At 42.4% G+C, this 21,209-nt stretch overlaps 1 protein-coding gene across 1 annotated transcript in view; it reads right to left on the bottom strand.

Annotated features, from left to right (window-relative positions):
* The window catches only part of wwc3 (WWC family member 3), an 84,002-nt gene extending 79,312 nt beyond the window's left edge, over positions 1-4,690 (bottom strand). The window contains exons 1-2 of the mRNA XM_037674370.1: positions 4,622-4,690; positions 3,534-3,613 (exon numbers count right to left, since the gene is read on the bottom strand). Coding sequence (XP_037530298.1) covers positions 3,534-3,613; positions 4,622-4,690 — 149 coding nt within the window. The remainder of the gene's footprint in view (positions 1-3,533; positions 3,614-4,621) is intronic.
* Between the last annotated feature and the right edge of the window lie 16,519 nt (positions 4,691-21,209).

The raw sequence follows: 21,209 nt of genomic DNA, 5'->3' as shown, positions 1-21,209 counted from the left end.
GAGGCCATCTTTGTGAAAAGAAATCGTCCATCGTTAAACAGGGGTGGAGGCCTCCGGGTTCAACTGTCCCCCTCTTACAATGCTGTGATTGCTAGTATCACTCAGCCCTCTGTGAACAGTAAACAGCCATCAGTGTGCTAATGATCCATTGTTAGGCTGATGGTCCTTCTTGAGCATGTGATCAGCTGGTTTTGGTTGTCAGCAGCAAACTGGTTGATCCACTCTGAGAAGGTACTATTTAAGAGACTGAGCTGAGAACAGCACCTCAGACTGAGGAAGTCTTTTCGATTAAAGACTAAACGTTTCAACAAGTTTTTAAAATTTTTTTTTTTTTTTTATCCGTCCAGAGGACCTGACAACTTTGTTAGATTTTTCTATCTGGATTATTGAGCATGCATCAGGACACTAAACTTTGTGTGATTTTTCAGAGTACGAGTGTGTGTGATTGTGAGTGCAGACTATGATGGAGACTGAGAGGTGTGGTGCCCCCTCAATCAGTGAGTCGGGGACAGAGCCTCTGCTCAAAGCAGTCTGCTTCCTTCACTCTTCTACAACAGCAGGTACTGTTCATCCACTCCAGCCTGCCTCCTTCTCCAAAAACAAGCCCTGCTTTGTGTCCACTACACCTCCCTACTGCTCTGGTCTGGGAGTTTTAAAAGTTTACATGCTTAAGAAAAAAATACGGAAAAGGGCACTACCTACTACTTTGTGTCTGCCTGGCCTCCATCCTGTGTGCTGTAAAGTGGTGACACTTATTGCTACACAAATGGTGAAAACATGCATAACATCTCTAAATGTGCAAATAAGAGTAGATGATGGTGTACAGCTTAACCACTCAACCAGATGCAAAGTTTGCAGTACCCCACTTTCAGGGTGGGAGTTGGACTCCTCCAGGTCTGCCCGTTGTCACCGATTCTGTTCATATTTTTTATGAACAGAATTTCTCAGTGCAGCCAGGGGGTGGAGGGAGTCCGGTTCTTTGGCCTCAGGAATTCCATCTCTGCTCTTTGCAGATGATGTGGTCCTGTTGGCGTCATCGTGCCGTGATCTTCAGCTCTCACTGGAGCAGTTTGCAGCAGAGTGTGAAGCAGCTGGGATGAGAATCAGCACCTCCAAATCTGAGGCCATGGTCCTCAACCAGAAAAGGGTGGATTGCTCTCTTCAGGTTGAGGGTGAGGTTCTGCCTCAAGTGGAGGAGTTCAAGTATCTCGGGGTTTTGTTCACGAGTGAGAGAAGAATGGAGCGTGAGATTAACAGACGGATTGGTTGAGCAGTATTGTGGACTCTGTGTTGGTCTGTTGCAGTGAAGAGGGAGATGAGCTGTAAGGCAAAGCTCTCTGTTTACTGGTAGGTCTACATTCATACCCTCACCTATGGTCATAAGCTCTGGGTAGTGACTGAAAGAATGAGATCGTGGCTACAGGAGGTTGAAATGTTTCCTCTGCAGGGTAGCTGGAAGTTCACTTCTCAGGAGAGACTCTGAGTAGAACTGCTGCTCCTCCACATCAAGAGGAGTCGGTTGAGGTGGTTCGGGCATCTGGTAAGGATGCTCCCTGGACGCCATGCTAGGGAGGTGCTTCAGGCATGTCCTCTGAATGCTAGGAAACCCCTTGTAACTGTGACTTTCCTTCCCTCCACTGACTATGGTGACATTATTTACATGAACGCTCCTACAAGCACCTGCAGATGTTGGATGCTGTCTATCATGGTGCACTAAGATTCATAACTGGCTGTAACTACAGTACCCACCACTGCACCCAGTATTCACTGGTTAACTGGTCACCATTAACTTCAAGCAGACTCTCCCTCTGGTACATTTTCATCTTTAAATCACTTCTTGGTCTGTTGTCTTCATACATCTCCTCCTACATGTCTCTGTGTGAGTGCAGCTACAGCGTGCGCTCTCAGGACATCATTACCTGCAGTGTTCCCTCAGTGAGGACTGAACTAGACAAAAGGGCCTTCTCCTACTCCGCTCCTGTTTCCTGAAATATCTTGTAAAAAGATCTGAAGCTCTCGACCTTTGACCTCTCTAAGTGACTTAAACTCTGTTAAGTTCCTGGCAAAAACCAGTGCAGACATGTTCTTATTTTTAGTTTTTAGTTTTCTAAATATCCTTATAATCCAGCATTTTTTTTGCTACTATTCCTCTTGATTGTTCTTTTGGTTGCTATTTTGTTTTGATTTGTAAAAAAAAAAAAAAAAAAGAGAGAGAGAAACTTAAATTTATATGCGTCTTTTATGACTGTCCATTGTTGTCATCACTCTTTGTTAAGAAATCAGGTCTCTTTTGTAAATGAGTCCCCGAGGCTCAATGGGATTAACCTGTCTAAATAAAGGTTGAATGAATAAAAGAATGTCTGACTGGGAGGAGAACCTGGAAAAGACCCAGGACATGCTGGAGAGACTACATCTCTCGGTTGGCCTAGGAACACCTTTGAGTCCTCCCAGAGGAGCTGGAAGAGGTGTCTGTGGAAAGAGATGTCTGGACCTCCCTGCTCAAGCTGCTGCCCCCGAGACCTGACTTCAGAACAAGCGGAAGGTAATGGACGGATGAAAGGTTTGGATTAATAATTAGAGGAGGGGCATTTTGTACACCAGAACTTGTTTATCAGTTTTTCTGAAGTCAAGAATTTTATTGCTGATTACAGTAAAGATTGGAGAGAAGAGCCTTAAGGCTGTTTTTTTTTTGGTCTTCTCTCTGATCTTTGCTCCTGGCTTCAAGTCTGCTGAGAAAAAGCAGTTCAGACAAAAAAAACAAGAACACAATAGGACGTGCACGCAGAAGCAAACAAAAGCACAAACATGCATACAAGCACGTATTCCCACCCAGAGGGGGTCCGTGTTTTCTGCAAGCTCTGTATTCTCTTAGCTATTCTGGGAATCACTTGAGTTGTGTATTATCTAAGAGATAAGAGACTCTCTTTGCCAGGACTCAGGAAGTGCAGAGGAATTTGCTGCCAGATATCTCTGTGTTTTTTAAATTGTTTTGGAGCCCACGCCCCCCCCCCCCCCCCCCCAATGGAACAACTTCCTCTCCGGGCTGAGACTTGGCTCCCTGCACTCCACTGGTGCATCCTCTTCCTGAGGTGGAGTCCCCTTTTCCATCAAAAAACTCCCTCCATTTGCCTTTTCTCAAATGCTCTCTCCCTCTCTCTCCTTCCTAAGAGAGGTGGAGCTTCTATTTCCAACATAAAACTTGGAATGGCTCAAAAGTTTTTCCAGTAAATAAAGGTGTCTGGAGCACACACTAAAGAAAAGGTACACAAGAGTTTGAGAAATCACAAAACATTTTAGTCAGTCAGTTTGAAAAGTTGATTAAAGTGATGGGTTTATTCTAAATGAGAAACCCTGAAACAATTTGAACTCAGGAAGGTCGTGTGGAGGACAGTGGAAGAAACACAGAAAGACAGTTTAGGTTGTGGACATAACCAAACAGAAGGAATAAAAGAGGGAAGAAGCCAGTGGGTGGAGAGCAGGAGGGCCGAGTGTAGGAGGGTAGATGTGGGACACAGGGGCATAGGAACACTCACTCCTGCAGGGTCTCCACTCCCATTTCCTTATACTGCAGCTCCTGCTTCACCTGGGCCAGCTCCTGCTTCAGTCTGGAGAGCTGCAAACACAAGCAAGCGCCGGGTTACTGTGTGCACAATGGACTTCTCTCACCAGCACCGCCAGACACAACTGCTAAGTCATGAACTACTCACATACAGGAATGCTCAGTTCTGTTTATACAGAGGTGCACATGCACACATCCGCACACTCTGGCTCACACACACTGAGGCCTTGAGAACAGGTTTGACATTAGAGAGGGAAAAAATGTATTAAGAGACAAACTATCATACATAAGGCATATGGAGACTTTAACATTTAAGAAAAAAAAACTGTTAGTTGGTATAACTTCATTTCACCATGGCCATTTAAGATGGAACTGTTTATTGAATATTTTATATTTATGAACTGTGTGCAAGGCAACACGGTGGCTCAGTTGACAGAGCTGTTGCCTCTCAGCAAGAAGGTCGCCGGATCAAATCCCAGCTGGGGACCTTTCTGGGTGGAGTTTGCATGTTCTGTCTGTGCAAGCATGAGTTTTCTCCGGGTACAGTCCTCACTACTTGGCGGATCGACTTCTGCAGACTTGCTCTTTCACGGTTTTTCAAAGTACTGTACAGTTCTGTAAGATTGTAAATGACAAAAAGAAGAAGAAAAAAGTGCAGCCATTTTGTAGTTTTCTTTCATCAAGCCTACACTGTTTTGTCAGGCTAAAGACCTACATTACCCAGAAGCCATCAGTTCACTTCTCAGAAGTCAACACTGCTTCCAGCTGCTGGTTTCTGCAAATGGAGGGAAAGTTTGGCAACGCAAAGTCAGAAGTTCAGTAAGGATAACCTCACAGGACTGGCAAGAAAGTCACAAATAATCCTGAAGCTGAACTCATCCTTCAAGTTGTAATAGTATCTTCACTGGTGAGTACCCGGGCTGTACTGGATCCGGACTCAGTGTGACCCAGATACTGGGGACTGCAGGGGACAGACAGTGGTGGGATTCTGCCTGGTTCTGGTCGCGCAGTGCTGGACTAGACCAGGCCAGAGGCGGTGGATTAAATCCTGGGCAGCCTTGCGTGTAGAGTGTCCTTCCTGGAGCGGCAGCACGCGCACATCAACCTGGACAGGGTGGTGGGCTTCGTCATGCTGCAGAGTAGCCGAACAGAACCGAGCCTGACCGGAACAGAGCTGGTGATTACTCAAATAAAATTTTGCTGTAGCTGCTGTGCAATACAACATAAGTTGTTAAAATTAGTAGGTTTAAGAGTTTAGAACACTGATTGTGGGCTTTGTCACTGCAGGGTAGGTCTGCAGAAACGGAACAGAGTTGGACCAGAACCGAAAGCTGCTGTTCTGTTGAGCCTGGTAAGTAAAATGTAGTATCTACATATACAGTACTGTACGTATGTTGTTAAAATAACATAGGGTTAAGAGTTTAGAACAATGCAAGAGTAGGGTTGGGCATCGAGGATCGAGAATCATTCAGAACCGGGACTAACTGTCCAGTTTTCCCGAAATTGTTCAAAATTTTTATTTTCGATTCCTATTTTCGATGCCTAGTCCGCCAACCGGAAGTAGAAGCCGCCCACCGACACCAACGAAGAAGAATCCACCGGAAGTGTTCCCATACATGGAGAGTGAGCAGCTGCAGTCGAAAGTGTGACTTAACTTTAATAAGATGACCAGTTATCTCAGTGCAGCACTTGCAATATTTTATATCATGCAAAGCAGGGTGTATAAGTAAAATAGTGGCCTGTCTTTGACGAGCTCCACCAGACTCTTTTCTCTGCCTCCTCTGGTCCAGGTCCGGCCCTCAGAAGTAACAGAGTGGCCCGTCTTTGAAGCGCTCCGCCGGAGTGTTTTCGCTGCCTCCTTCTCCGGCTCCATCAGGTAAATAAAACTATAAACTACGTCTCATACCAACATTAGGGCAGCTAACAAGTTATACTCAACTTAAAGTGGTAGGCCAACTCAAATGCAAACTCCATGCTAACGTTAGCTCGTATTTTTTTCTTAGACAAACGACCCGAAATGGCTAATAATGTTAGCCAGGCTCCACGATGTGCTCCTCCGTTCACCAAGGAGTTCTCCAAAGGAAATACGTTGGTGCAACTGACTGAAGAGCGCCACAGAATGGTTACAGCCTATATTGTGAAAAGGTTTCATCCCTTTTCAGATGTGGAGTCACCAACATTTAGGTTAGTTAGGTAATAGCAATAGAGCTAAGCTAATTAATAGTCCATCCTAAGCTAACGTTACAGTAACAGTGACATTACATGTTTGTTTATATGTTTACAGGGACATGGTGAAAACCTTCAACCCAAGTACACACCATCTACCATGGACCACTTGTCAAATAAGTTAATCTTGTTATAAGGTGGAGAAGAGCTGCTCTGTGCTTGAAACAGAATACGAATGACGTGTCTGGGAGCAGATCCAGAGAAAGATGATTGAGCAGGTGAAATATTATGCACAACTGTCACGGTCAGCGGCCCCCGCTGCCCCCCCATCTGCCTAAGCCTCTGCTCTTTGTGTGGTTTCTGTTTCTGTGTCCTAAGCCTTTGCTCTTTGTGTGGTTTCTGTTTCTGTGTATCTGGTCCTGTTTTCCACTCACTCCTCAGTCTGCCTCTCCACTCCTCAGTTTTTATCATTCACTCCTCAGTCTGCCTCTCCACTCCTGTCACGGTCAGCGGCCCCCGCTGCCCCCCCATCTGCCTAAGCCTCTGCTCTTTGTGTGTTTTCTGTTTTTGTGTATCTGGTCCTGTTTTCCACTCACTCCTCAGTCTGCCTCTCCACTCCTCAGTCTTTATCATTCACACCTGTCCCTCATCAGCCACCTGCCCAGGTGCTCTCATTACTCACTCTCCCTCTGCCTTATAAAAAGCCTTTCTCTCCTTCACTCCTTGGTCCGGTCATTGTTCTGTGTTTACAGACATCTCAGTCCTCTTCTGTCTTGTCTGTTTCTTGTCCACCTGATTATCTGCTCTGCCTTGTTTCTGATCCTGTCTGCCCAAGTAAGTTTTGCTGCACCGACAGCCTTTTGTTTTGTTATTAAAAAAATAAATTATTTTTATTTTTAAACTCCTGCCTCGCTCGCCTCTCTGCAATTGGGTTCCAACACTGAGGATTGTGACACACAACTGTCCTTTTCTGCTATTAAAATCTGAAATCCAAATACTAGTAATGTTCTCTGTGGTCAACAGAGGAAGACTGTGGAGATGATGGGGTCCCCATGCAGTCTGAGGAAAGGTCTGAGAATGAGGGAGTGGAGGATGAGGAGGAGAGTGTAAGAGTATGAGAGCTGAAATTATACAGATTCTCAATCTTAATAATGATCATGCATTTAATAATCCCTTTTTACTGATAATACTGATGAACCTGTTGTTTGTTTAGGAACCACCTCCCTGCAATCTGTCCAGAAAGTCTCCAGTGGAGGAGCTTTTTGCTGAGGACGATGCACATAACGTGATGTCACAGGTCCATGTCCATGAAGAAACAAGTGGAGAGAGGCTGCAGATGTACCAGTAAATTTCACCAGCCGTTCTGTCTGAGGACCTGCTGCTGGTGGTGGAACCAACACAAGACTTATCCTTTGCTGTCAGATCTTACATTCTCATATTTATGTGTTAAAGTTTCTTCCACACCCGCAAACGTGTTCTCCACTGCAGGAGACACTGTCTGTCCAGAACACTCACCATACTGTCTGAGAAGCAGAGATGATCATTTACCTCAACAAGAACTGTTTCTGATTTTATACTGTACCTGCTGCTAATCTGGACTGGATTTTACAAGTTACTCTTTTTTATAATAATAATAATAATTTAGTTTGATATTCTGCAGCAGGTTAGCCCATCAGTGGGCGCTCAGTAACATGGCTGCAGCATCACACACTGGACATGTGGAAATGTGTTTCCATGAAGTTTTCAAACATAAAGCTCTCTTGTGAAAGTGTACCCTGTGAAAAGAAAGATCATAACATTTATATTAAAGTTCATAAGTTTGATAATTAATAATGGTTTAAAATAGCTCTGTGAGAAATTCATAGCAAATTTAACAAAAAGTAAAAAGTTCATAGAATTAAAATTCAAATAGAAGTTCAAATTATTTAATCCAGAAAGAACTCTGGCTAGCTACTGTAGCTCATTTATAACATGATGGAGTTATATTCAAAGCAGTCTGCTCCTCAGATAAATAGTGTTCACTTTTTATTTTTATATATGATTGTTTCTGTTCAGGGCAGCACGGTGGCACAACTGGTAGAGCTGCTGCCTCTCAGCGAGCAGGTCCTTGGTTCAAACCCCGGTCCAGGGGCCTTTCTGGGTGGAGTTTGCATGTTCTCTCCGTGCATGCGTGGGTTTTCTCCGGGTACTCCAGTTTCCTCCCACAGACCAAAAACATGCATGTTAGGCTGATTGGTAACTCTAAATTGTCCCTAGGTGTGAGTGAGAGTGAATGGTTGTTTGTCTCTAGGTGGCCCTGTGATGGACTTGCGACCCGTCCAGGGTGTCCCCCGCCCCTCGCACAGTGATTGCTGGACATGGGCAACAGCGACCCCCGTGACCCAAAAATGGAACAAACGGGTAAAGATAATGGATGGATGGATGGATGGATGTTTCTGTTCAGTGCCCTGAGACGACTTCTGTTGTGACTTGGCACTGTACAGTATAAATAAACTGAATTGAATTGACATGTCTTTTTTAACCCCGTCTCTAAAAAGAATCGGAATCGGGAATTGATAGGAACCGGACCTGGAATGTAACTCCCGCAATAAACGAGGGACTACTGTATTCAGGTGTCCTCCCACAGACCAAAAACATGCATGTTGGACTGATGGGTAGTTGTCCCTAAGTTTGAGAGAGTGAATGGTTGTTTGTTTCATTTGTCTCTAGGTGTCCCCGTGATGGACTGGAGACCTGTCCAGGGTGTCCCCTGCTTCTCGCACAGTGACTGGTGGACATGGGTACCAGTGACAACAGAAGTTAGAGACAGGTAGGAAGGTACTTGGTGTGTCATCTGGACAGAGACTGGATAATAAGGAAGCCTGGTGGTGGAATAGTGAAGTGCAGGAAGCTGTTCAAAGAAAGAGGTTAGCCAAGAAGAAATATGACAGTGAGAGGACTGAAGATCGGAGACAGGAATATAAGGAGATGGGATGTAGAGCAAAGAGGGAAGTGGCAAAGAGCAAAGCAGAAGGCGTATGATGAGTTGTATGGGAGACTGGACACTAAAGAGGGTGAGAAGGACTTGTACCGATTGGCAAGACAGAGGGATCAGGATGAAAAGGATGTGCAGCAGGTTAGGCTTATTAAGGATAGGAATGGTAATTGGAAACATTTTAACAAGTGAAGAGAGTGTGACGGGAAGATGGAAGATGTACTTTAAGGAGCTAATGAACTAAGAGAATGAAAGAGAAAGAAGAGTATGGTAATTTCTGGTGTATAAGCCACTACTTTTTTCCTCACACTTCGTACCCTGCGGTTTATATGTAGGAGAGGCTAATTTATGTATTTTTTCATAATTTTAAAAATTCATATCTTTATATTTTATTTTGATGGGCCTCCTGCCATCTCTCGGCACCTTCCTGCCACTGAGTAACATTTTCCTTTGATAGAGCTGGGTGCTCATATAACTGCCCAGCACCTGAACCTCTTCAGGGTGGGCTTTTGTCACACAGAGTGAATGCCTCAGGTAATCAGATGTACCAAGCCTCTCACTCAGGGTTTCAAATTTCCTACCCATAACATCACCCACTCCATCATCATGTGACCAGAAGTCTACCCTTTATGACCAATGAGGTACTGTCATTGACCCATCCCCCAAGACATATGTGCATTAATGAGGCAACCCTGTTTACAGTAAGCAAAAGTTAAAAAAAAAAATCTGATCATGAAAATTAATGGGCAGGTCAAAGTGGACCAATGAAACTTCTGATTACTAGCTACTGTAAATGTAATGCACTTGCACTGAATTCTTCAGATTAGTTACTGTATTTTGATATTTAGTAACAAAAAGAGAACTGTTGATGATCCATTTAAAATTGAGGGTGTTGAGATTTGTAGAGTTAATGAGATGAAATTTTTGGGTGTAATCATTGATGAACAGCTAACATGGAAAAACCACATAAATTCTGTAAGAACAAAAATATCTAAATCTATTGCAGTACTATACAAAGTCAGGGAATTATTAAATGATAAAGCTCTGTACATGTTGTATAACACAATCATTGTTCCACATTTAATCTATTGCATTGATGTTTGGGGGAAAGCGTGTAAAACATTTACAAAACCTATTTTTATTTGACAGAAAAGAGCTGTAAGAATTATCACCAGAAAGCATTACAGTCACCCATCAAGCACATTATTTTATCAACTGAAGTTATTAAAGTTCCATGATTTGGTAGATTACAGTATTTTATCAGTTATGTATAGGGCTCAAAATAACACATTACCATTAAATATCCAAAGAAATTTTGTTAAAAGACAAAGTTGTTATAATCTTAAGGGGATAGAGATATTTGTCAAACCAAAATTCAGAACTAGTCTGAAGGGAAGGTCTACCTCAATCCAAGGAGTTGGATTGTGGAATGGTCTAGAGAGTGATGTGAAAAATGCCAAGTCAATGTGTACATTTAAGAAAAAGATCAAAACTGAATTGTAAATAAAGTATATATGAAGTAGCTTAGTGTGTGTTTTTGTATTAGAATTAGAAAAATTACAAAGTTATTCATTTTGTTCTGTTACTTGAAAATTATTATGATTGAAATAACTGTTTGAAAAAAGGGGCAGATATAATAAGATTTTTTCATCTTTCTGCTGCCTTTCATTTTAAATCTCCTGTTGGATTTAATATTCTATAGTTTTATAATTTCTATCAAGCACTCAAATGTCATGTCACATAAAGGGTGTGCTTGCTAATTCTAACTAGTTGACCTTTAAATATAATCTCATAGTAGCTAAAGATAATTTTACAAGTTCACATTTGATAAATTACAAGCAATCAAATCAGGCCAGAGAGCAGACTGAGTAACATAAATAAAGTAGAACACAGCTCTTTAATTTAGACAATATAGGTTGACTAAGTAAAATCAAATTAAGAGTATAACCATGATCCAAATAAAAACACGAACATAAGTTAGATAATATAATTATTACTAGAAATAAACAACTATTCCAAATCAGTGTTATCACTAAGGTATAATCACGATAAACAAACAGTTCACAGTTTAAACGCAGACACAGAAACTAAGATGATTCTGCCTTAAAAACAATCACCAGGCCTCCAACAGATATTGAATTAACACCCAGGAGGTAGGTAATAATTAATAGTTATTAATTATTACGTATAAACAATTTAGACACAAATCATTTTATATCCCTAAAGTATAATAGCAAGTTAAACTTTAAACAAAAGCCGATTTCGGTGTACCAAAACTTATCTGAAATATAGACGTCAACGTCCTGGAAGGGGGCGGGCTAAGTCGTAACCATAGCGACAGAAGCTGAACCAATCAGGAAGCTATCCTTCTCAAACGGGGATAAAAGGCCGGAAATGACGCACGCCCACCGAGCATTTTCCGGGAGGCGCACACGAGGCGGTTCGTTCTTAATGCTCCATTTATATGCATATATCTTATTAATGTAATTGTTTGTCTCTGAATATCTGTAACCCATGTTGTGTCAAATAAATCTTTTATACGAAGGGCGACGCCTCCGCTGTTTTGAACACGACGTGGTATTCGAACCACAACAAATGGTGACACCCGACGTGCGGCGAGGTGACGCGGCCTACACTGAATTGGATCGAGGTGGCTTGCGGTGCACACAGAGAGAGGAACTGGGCCCATTACTTTCAGGTAAGCTGGTTAACTGTTTGGACCTTAAGGTCCGGAGTTTCTGGCTTTTCGGCTGTAAACTAAATTAAAACTAAATTCAACTTCCTCTGTTCGTGTGCATGCGGCCATCTCCGGAAAATAAAGATGGTTTTATTTAAGATAACTCTCGGTGATTCGTGTTAATTCTGACGAGGTGGGTTACGATATTCAGACGGTTTTAGCGCCGAACGCTTACTTAGACGTTTTTAGGTAGTTTTCACAAGTTTTGTGGACTTGTGCCGGTGGACGGCGGAAGGCCTGCCGGAAGTCACGTGGGTGACAATGTTTTCTCTCAAAATTCAGCGGGATTGGCCACCAAAACTTTGATCTGACGAGATTAAGGTCCTAAGTGTCTCACAAACATCTTGGGGGGCTGAGGGTCGGGACTCCTCTGGCCAGTGTTGACTGCCGCCTAAATTGGACCCCATTATTAGTTTAGCTTTGAGGGAAAATGAGTGAAATAGCATAGTGTTTACCAAATTTCATGTGATCAGGGATCGCATTAGTTTTAGGACGTTGTAATAACTTTGTTTGCGCCGTGTTTTGTATGTCGTGTGAACGCTAGGCCGGGACACGTTGGGAGAGACGTAACAAAAAAAAAAAAAAAGAAGAGAGGGCGGAGTGAGCTGTGTGTGGGTGGAAGCTCAGGGTTACTTTTCTCTTTTTCTGTGTGTCGGAGAAAGTCTGCTTGGAGCCGTGTGTGTGTGGTAAAGCACTCGTGTGGGGGAAGGGAGTGTTTCTTTGTTCCAACCGCACGAGGAGGTGAAGGTTTACGCGTGTTTTGTTTTGTCTTCGTTTCTGCGTCAGAGGTGTCTTGTGTGATTGGTGCTTCCGTATCCTGACCGGAAGGGGGCGCTGCTGTGAGGCAAGGACAGGTCTGGCCGCTGGGTTGTTCCGTACCAGACTTGTGTTTGTTTTTGTACGGCTGCGGCCAGGAGTGAATGACAATAACATATTTGAATGCCTGGGTGTGTGAATGTTGTTATCAGGTGTGGAACTCGTGAATGTGGTACAGGTGAAGCCTGTGGAAAAATCTATAGGATCATATCGGAGGCAAATTGCACGACTTATAGGGAGTATCAAAATGAAAAGGAGGTAATTAGTTTGAGATCAGGGGGCCACTAGCTAAAACAAGCGGAAATAAGCTTTATGTACCAAAATTAAGGGGGTAGAGCTTGATTTTTAATGATTTAGGCTGTACAAGTTGGATTAATTTAAAAATATAGCTGGTTGGCGTGTCACAGCTAAATGGTATCTGATATGGGAACAGGGATAGCTGAAGATCTTTCAAATATTTGCTGATAGCCGTCTGAGGCCAGACAGAAACGGAGATAGGAGCAGACACAAGGTTAAACGAAACAATTTTCTGTATGATAGGAAGGAGGCAGTGAACTCTGAAACAGAGGATGGTTTGAATCTCAAGGAAAGAGGGGACATCACGTGTACGAGCTGCAATTAACCAGGAGATGGAGTCAGAGTGAGTCGGCTGGAGAAGGTTGAATCATCTTGGAGTCAGATTAGACAGTAGAGGGTTGAGATGTCAAAGCAAACGAGTGGAAGGGAAATATTGTAGAAGTGGTCTTGGTGGTACTGAACAAATTAGATTAACTTTCTTCTTGGAATTGACAATAAACTCAGGTTTTAAACTCAACTGCAAAACAACAGAATAAAATAAGTAATAGACAAAATCCTTGACACTTGTAAAATATAGAATTTTATTCTGGTCAAAGAAAATCTTACCGGACTCAAATTGAAAAACTTAGTTTAAATTAATCAGCTTTAAAAAGGTAAAGGCAAAGCCCAAAGGAGCTGTTTCCTTCTAAGAGCTGCAGGGACTAGGTTATTTATGGGACGACAACAATTCTAGTGGGTAAACGCCATGACTTTGACTTTATTATTTGAGACTTCACACAGGTCCTGGGAGTGCAAAAGGACAACAGAGAGGTGTACATGGTGAGTTTAAGGAGTTGTACTTTGTGAACGAAGGGCAGGTACACGTTTTTGTGCAGTGATAATGGACTCTGTGATGTCTTGAAGGGTATACTTAGTCTTAATTGATTTGTATTAAAAGTATTTTGTTTGTGATACAGTGGGAAAGCATAGTTATGAGAAGAGATGATTTGCAGATTGGTTATATAACAATAAGTGATTACATATTAACATGCTGCCTAAATTTACAAGGTCTGGACTGATAATGTGGCCCTGAGAATGGACTTCACTGTCAGGTGATGTGTCAACACACATACTCTACAAGATGGAGGACATTGTTTGGAGGGGAATATTTTATGCAGTAGGCGTAAAGAATTGGCTTGTGCAGTGTTTAATGAAAGCTTTCACTCTTGTGTAATTGAGCGGTTAAAACATCTATTGTACAATCCAGGACACCAGAATGACTCCGTTGGGGTAAACGCTGTGGTTCCAGAGTAAAACTTGCTAACTAACGATTAATGTGGATAACAGATGAAGGTTGAATCTGGTTTTAATAATTTGATTTTTTCTTCTCTGCAGCTGGAGATGACAGAACTTTGGAGTGGGAAGATGAGTCTAATTAGGCCCACAAAACATAGAAGGTAGCGTTTAACTGCATACAGCATCCATCTGAGTTTTGATCAGGACTCTCGAGTGCCGGGGGCCAGATCGGATACAAATGTGTTTAGGTGGGCGCTGACGTTGGGTCTGTGAAACTGACCAATGGGACGGTACAAATAAGTTGTCAGTCAAGCACAACTGACAAAACAACAAAGAACTTTTCAGCCAAGTAACGTGACTTTTCAAAGATCTAACAGTCCAAGAGCGAACTGAACTAATTGTCCAGAGGGGGTCCTGGAGTTTGTTCACAGCGAGAACATCCAGTCAAGTCTTGCTGTATGCTGAGATATAAACTGCTGCACAAAGCTGAGCTGGTCTCCAGACAGACGGAGACGAATCTGGGGACTGAAAGGCTGAAAGAAGAACTGGTGGTCACTCTGTCCAAGGTCACTAACATCAACTGCAGCCTGACGGATGTGTCAACCCCACATTTGGTCTGTGATGGTCATCTAAGCACTTTGGGGGTCGTGATCAAAAACTGCAGCTGGCTTTGATAATAATCACTCACATAGACTCATTTTATAACAGGTGACACAACATGACAGACGTACTGATGTGGGAGTGCTAGACGATTCGCCTGCTCCAACTGCTCTGAGATGGAAATTGTTTTATTACCTCAAATGCTCCACACCCCTGAGCAAAATATTGATTTTAACTTTCCGTTTATACAGGTCAGGAAGTCTCATTCAGGAGAAACTTGAGACCTGATTTGGATGAAGTTCACTAATGTTTTCTAAAATAACACTGAAGGATTGTCTTTGCCTTGACGGAGCACATGTGGGGGGTCTGGTTGGATACAAGAGATGAAATTTATTTAATTAACTTTTTGCTAATTTGTAGGAGAGCTTGGGTTGTAGTTGGGTAATTGTTTGCAAAACCTGGGGTGAATAACAGTAGTGGGAAGTTTAAAACTACACCGTATTTTTAGTTCTGTAACTAATGCTCAATCTGGGTGTTAGTGGAGTGCAGACGGTAATACTTCGGATTTGAAACAATGCCGTTTCAAAAAGGGGGGAGGTGTGTAGGCGGCTCTGAGCAGGGAACAGTTCATACAATGTTTAGATCATTACAAACTATACAAAAATAACTTCTTCTGAGGCGATTAAAAGATCATATCAGGTAGGGTAATCACATTGACATTGGGAAATGAATAAATCAGAAACCTACATAATGACATTGCACTTGTATATATGTATATCAGTTTAACAGAAGTATCTTTTTCTCTTTGTTGTAATGTGTACAGATTCCAGAAAGGGGGACGCCCCTAGCCTGAGGTGGATTTGAGCAAAGGTTAAAGGGAAATGGGGTGGTTTGATAATTTTAAACACAACTGACTTGACTGGACTGGACTGGACTTATAGTTTAATGGGGCTAATAAAAGGTTTCATGAACAAAGGATTTTAACCATTTTTTCCTCGTTCTCTTTCTCTTTTATTTTTTCTCTTTCTCTCTTTTTCTTCCTTGCTATTTCTTCCCTTCTCTAGCACAGACAGGTACCTGGATGGAAGATTAAATACTTTTTTCTCTCACAGTGTTGTATGTCAGTTGGTTAAACTTTTAAGTTTATATTGTATTTTGATTGATGCTGTTGGCGCAAGCGATTTAATGAAGTTACTTCCACAGGCTCCAGGAGGAGGGGGGCCAGCGTGGAGGATTGTTATTATTGTTATTGTTGTTGTACTGTGTATGTTTTATTGTAGGTAGACCGGTTGACGACAAAGGCTTGTAAGGGTGACGGATGGGATGAGAGCACACAGCTTTTCTCATCAGGAGGGAGGAACTCTGACCGAGGAGACAAACTCACATCAGACTGAGTCCTGCTGAAAAGAGGGACAGGACAAGACCCCACCAGGTGGTGGACAGAACATCACATGTCATCGGTCCCCAGAAGGAGAGTGGCACCTGTACGACCCCACTAGGGCACCCCTGCAGAGGAAAGGAATCGATCGCTGGACCACATGGAGGATGATCTGAAGACAGCTCCCCACTACACCTGGAGGAGGTGACAGGACCTTCGTGGGAGCTCATTCTTTGCCCCTTTGTTCTGGTTGGAAAAAGGCAGTAGCAAACATCGGAGAAGGAGTCTCCGCTCTGCCTGAAGTCGGTCGGGTGGATCGGGTAAGGACGGAAGATTACCAGCCCTGACCGTGAAGAACAGAAGACGCGTCAAACTGATTTTAGTTTTGTCCCAATACACACACGTCATTTAGAATGTTTAATCAGACTGATAAAGGTTCTGAGGACTTTACATGAAGATAACTCCGCGGGCCGAATCCCGCCGAGCACCAAAGGACCCTTGTGGACGAACAAGGGCTCCCACCGCAAGCTCAAGAACCGAAGACCTGCTAGATAGAAATGTTTAAATTGAGGGTGTTGGCTTTTCCTGTTTAATATGAGTGTTTTGTCTTACCTTTCAGTCATTCTGAAAAACAACCAGAGAAGGGTCGTGGATTCAATTGGCAACTTAACTATTCATTTAACTTGACTATAAACTTAACTTGACTATTAACTTAAATATTCATTAATTTAAATATTCAGTTAACTTAAATATTCAAATATTTTACTCCATTCAATTGGGCATTTAATCATTCTAAAATACCACGAGGTATTTTAAAGGTGGTTTAAAATAGAGTTTAACTTAATTATCTTTCTCTAGGAGGGGTGTTGCCGTTTTTTTGTATTTTTATAAAGGTTTATGTGTGTGGTACTTTTCACAGGTGTTGGATCAGGGGTCTGGTCCAGGACCCCTGGGGAGTGCAGTAAGTTTGCGTCACGTCCATATTGATAAATAAATCCATAAAGAGGGTGAACTCCCATGAATATGGGAGTTCAAAAGAGGGAATGTTGGATTTAATATTCTATAGTTTTATAATTTCTATCAAGCACTCAAATGTCATGTCACATAAAGGGTGTGCTTGCTAATTCTAACTAGTTGACCTTTAAATATAATCTCATAGTAGCTAAAGATAATTTTACAAGTTCACATTTGATAAATTACAAGCAATCAAATCAGGCCAGAGAGCAGACTGAGTAACATAAATAAAGTAGAACACAGCTCTTTAATTTAGACAATATAGGTTGACTAAGTAAAATCAAATTAAGAGTATAACCATGATCCAAATAAAAACACGAACATAAGTTAGATAATATAATTATTACTAGAAATAAACAACTATTTCAAATCAGTGTTATCACTAAGGTATAATCACGATAAACAAACAGTGTTCACAGTTTAAACGCAGACACAGAAACTAAGATGATTCTGCCTTAAAAACAATCACCAGGCCTCCAACAGATATTGAATTAACACCCAGGAGGTAGGTAATAATTAATAGTTATTAATTATTACGTATAAACAATTTAGACACGAATCATTTTATATCCCTAAAGTATAATAGCAAGTTAAACTTTAAACAAAAGCCGATTTCGGTGTACCAAAACTTATCTGAAATATAGACGTCAACGTCCTTGAGGGGGCGGGCTAAGTCGTAACCATAGCGACAGAAGCTGAACCAATCAGGAAGCTAGCCTTCTCAAACGGGGATAAAAGGCCGGAAATGACGCACGCCCACCGAGCATTTTCCGGGAGGCGCACACGAGGCGGTTCGTTCTTAATGCTCCATTTATATGCATATATCTTATTAATGTAATTGTTTGTCTCTGAATATCTGTAACCCATGTTGTGTCAAATAAATCTTTTATACGAAGGGCGACGCCTCCGCCGTTTTGAACACGACGTGGTATTCGAACCACAACACTCCTATATGTTTTTTTTTATATTGTTATGGAATTGTTTTGTACTTTTTAAAATGAATAAACTTTATACCATTATACCATATTTTACACCTCATGCACAGACTTTGTTCATTTGTTCAGAGACAATGGAAAACACATGGAGAATTTCTTATGATGCAGCTTTCAAGTTAAAAGTGATCGACCTGGCTGTCGCATCTACAAGTTCATGGTCAGGCATTGGAGATGCAAAGCAGTCAAATCTGGTACGTGTTTTAATAAAAGTTTTAAAATAATTTTTTTGTGACATCTTTCTGTGTACGATAAATCAGTTTAAACACCGGAATCTCATTTTAAGCTCACATCCGAACACGTCGAGCGTCTTTATATTATTTATGTACAAAATTATGATTTATCTTATATTTAGTATGCGCGGCTTAGAGACAGGTGCGTTCTATAGTGGGAGTGGAAGTGGGAAAGATTAGTGAGGGAGAAGTCCAGAAAGCTCTGAAAAGAATGAAGAAGGTGAAGGCAGTACAGTACGCTGGTGAAGATTCTCAGTCATCCAGGACATGATGAATTCAAAAAGCGTTCATTACAAAAACAACTGGACTTTATTTGTAACAGAAGACGTTTCGCTCCTCATCCGAGGAGCTTTCTCAATTCAAAGAGCAGAGAGTGAGAGATACAGGTTATAGGGCTGAGTGAGATAAGACACACACACATATGTAGATTGACAATTCACACCTCAACACCTTAACAGTAGGGGTTTCTTAAGGTCTTTGTTAATCTAATTCACAGATGAAGACCCTCTGTTCCCATCAAGTGTGAAAACTGGCTGAGAATCAGTCTCAGGCCCTATTTACACGGACACGATGGGGGGAAACGTAGTTTTTTTCATATGCTAATTAGAGGAAAAGATTTGCATTGACACGGTCGGATTTTGGGTTTACATGCATCCGGAGGATTCCCCCCACCCCACCCTCCCGAATCTGCTGTAGTTACCATGCCGGGTCATTAGATGGCGCTGTGAATTTTGTACCTTCACCTAATGCGCATGTGTGCTGCCTCGGCACGCTGTTTTCCTCTGTGCTAACCAGCTAACAACAACGTAACAACAAGTTAATGCTGGATTTTGGATAAGAGTCGACAGATTTGACGCCAAGCGGGACCGCTTCGTCTAACAGCTCCACACCGGTCGCTGAGTGGACCAGAACCGAGTCGACAATGTCAGACTTTACTCCGTGATAATCAGTAACTGATTTACAGCAGGTAAATCAAATGTTCTTAATAAAGTTAGCTTGTGTTTACTTCGGTTACAAAACCACCAACTGAGTTTTTATTTTTTCCTGAAAGAAGAAGGAGCTGTCCTCCCACCAGGCGGACCGGTTCTGAACTAGGCTCGGCCCAGATGCAGGGCAGGAGGACGTTGAAGAGAGAGAGATGTTGATGAACTATTCATTTAAAATTCCTCTCAGTTCTTTTATTCAATCCATTAAAGTTCAGTTAACGTGTTTTAATAGTGTGTTCAGTTTATTTATCAGTGTTTGTGTGACATACAGTTTGTGGTGTTGAATAAATAAATAAAAATTAGAAAAACCTCCACCCTCACCTAAAGTGGTAGGAACAGACCTGAACAGGTCTCCTCCACCAAACATGCAACAGTGTGCTGTGAATGTGTTCGAGGCATGTTCTCATGCTAAGACGCCCATAGAAGTGTTTCCTGGTATAAAGGTTAAACCCCACTCCCTAGAAATGGAAGGACGGCGTGCATCGCCTCCTCCTCCTAAAACAGGCGAGAAAAAGCAGTATTTTCAAACTAACAAACCACGTAATGAAGGTGCACGCTGGGACAAAAAAGCTCCTCTTTCAGAGGATGAACGTGATTATCGTAAATGGGATGTGCGTAGGACGCAAAGATATGGGATCCAAGAGGACCCATATTATCAGGGGCAGTCCGAAGAGGAACCCCCAAAAGACGTACCTAACCCTCCCCCACCTCGGACGAAACGAACCGAGGCGATAAAATCACAAAAGTCCCAGGAACAAGGCCCTACACCTCTGAGCTCGGAAGAGACAGAGAAACTACAAAGGTTTTTAGACACTTTGATACACGCTGAAATGGGAAACCAACCTGGAACGCCATGTAGTGATCTGATCGCTACTAAATCTGAAGGCGCGAATGACAACATTACAGATGTCGGTGAAACACACCAAGACATTGCTGTTATTGCCTCCAACAACCCCTCATCGGACGAAGGGGGGGTAAACTCACACACAAACGATGATGAGTCATCGAAAGCTGAACACTCAGAACCTGATTTTCATTATTTTGAACTAGGCATTCCAACTCTGGGAGGACTCCCAGATAACCTGGTACCGAGTCAAGAAGCTGGGCCAGTATGTTTCACGAAACCATCACAGGCCATAGCTCTTTCCTCAAACAATGACGTCGAACAAGGACCTCAAACCTATGGTGTCTTACCCATAGACAGGTCCGACGACTCAGAAAAGGATTCGTTGGAGCTCCCCAAGGAGCAAGAACCCTTATCAGTCTCATCACAGATTGAACAGGTGGTCGCCCAAGCCGACACTCTGACATCGGATGAAGAAAGAGACAAACTTCGCCAAGTTCTTTTAAAATATGAAAAGTCATTTTCAACTGACCCAGACATCATCCAACTTCAGAAGTTGGATGATCCTGCAATTAACTCGATGATACTGTATCTGACTGACCCAGACAAATACACTCCATCGAAAGGTGAACTGGATTCCAATCCAGACCTTAAAGTCCTCTTTCAGCTGCGCAAACAGTTAAAACTACTCAAGGACAGCCTAACTTTAGCTCATGGAGCGACGTCCTCACCCATGTTCACGGTCTCCCATGACCGAAGGGGGGTGACGCCAGTTAGGGTAATGCTACCAGACGCGATAACGTGAGCAAATCTGACATCCAGAGTGAGTGGCGCACCGAAACGTCGTTTTCTAGTTGCTTAATCACTGCTTTTGTCAATGTTGAAACGTTGTTTTACTGGTTGCTTAGTCACTGTTTTTGTCGATGTTGAGACATCGTTTAATTGGTTTTTGGTATTGTTTCTGAACACCCCAAGCAAGAATGAATTTTGTTGTGTAGTTAAGTTAGAGACTAAGAGGCCTTTAACCATGCCAACATGCAGTTCATTCGTTAAAATGCCATCTTTGCGGAGTCAATGTAGATGAATGCGTCTGCTCTGTGGTACAGAGTCCTGATGACTCCTAACTTGTGCTCCAAAGGGTGATGGGAGTCAAACTGCAAATACTAGTCTGTGGGTGGGTTTGCGGTACACCTCAGTTTGCAAACGTCCTCTATCAGAGACTGAGACCTCACAGTCCAAGAAAGCGAACTTGCCATTTTTTACATCTTCTCGTGTGAACTTGATGTATTTATCCACAGAGTTGATGTGGTCAGTAAAATGTTGGACTTCCTGAGATTT

Source organism: Nematolebias whitei, chromosome 3 (assembly GCF_014905685.2).
Source record: "Nematolebias whitei isolate Nwh7 chromosome 3, NemWhi1, whole genome shotgun sequence".
Taxonomy (NCBI): Eukaryota; Metazoa; Chordata; class Actinopteri; order Cyprinodontiformes; family Rivulidae; genus Nematolebias; species Nematolebias whitei.
The sequence above is the reverse complement of the archived record's forward strand: the minus strand, read 5'-3'. Positions and strand labels throughout refer to the sequence as shown.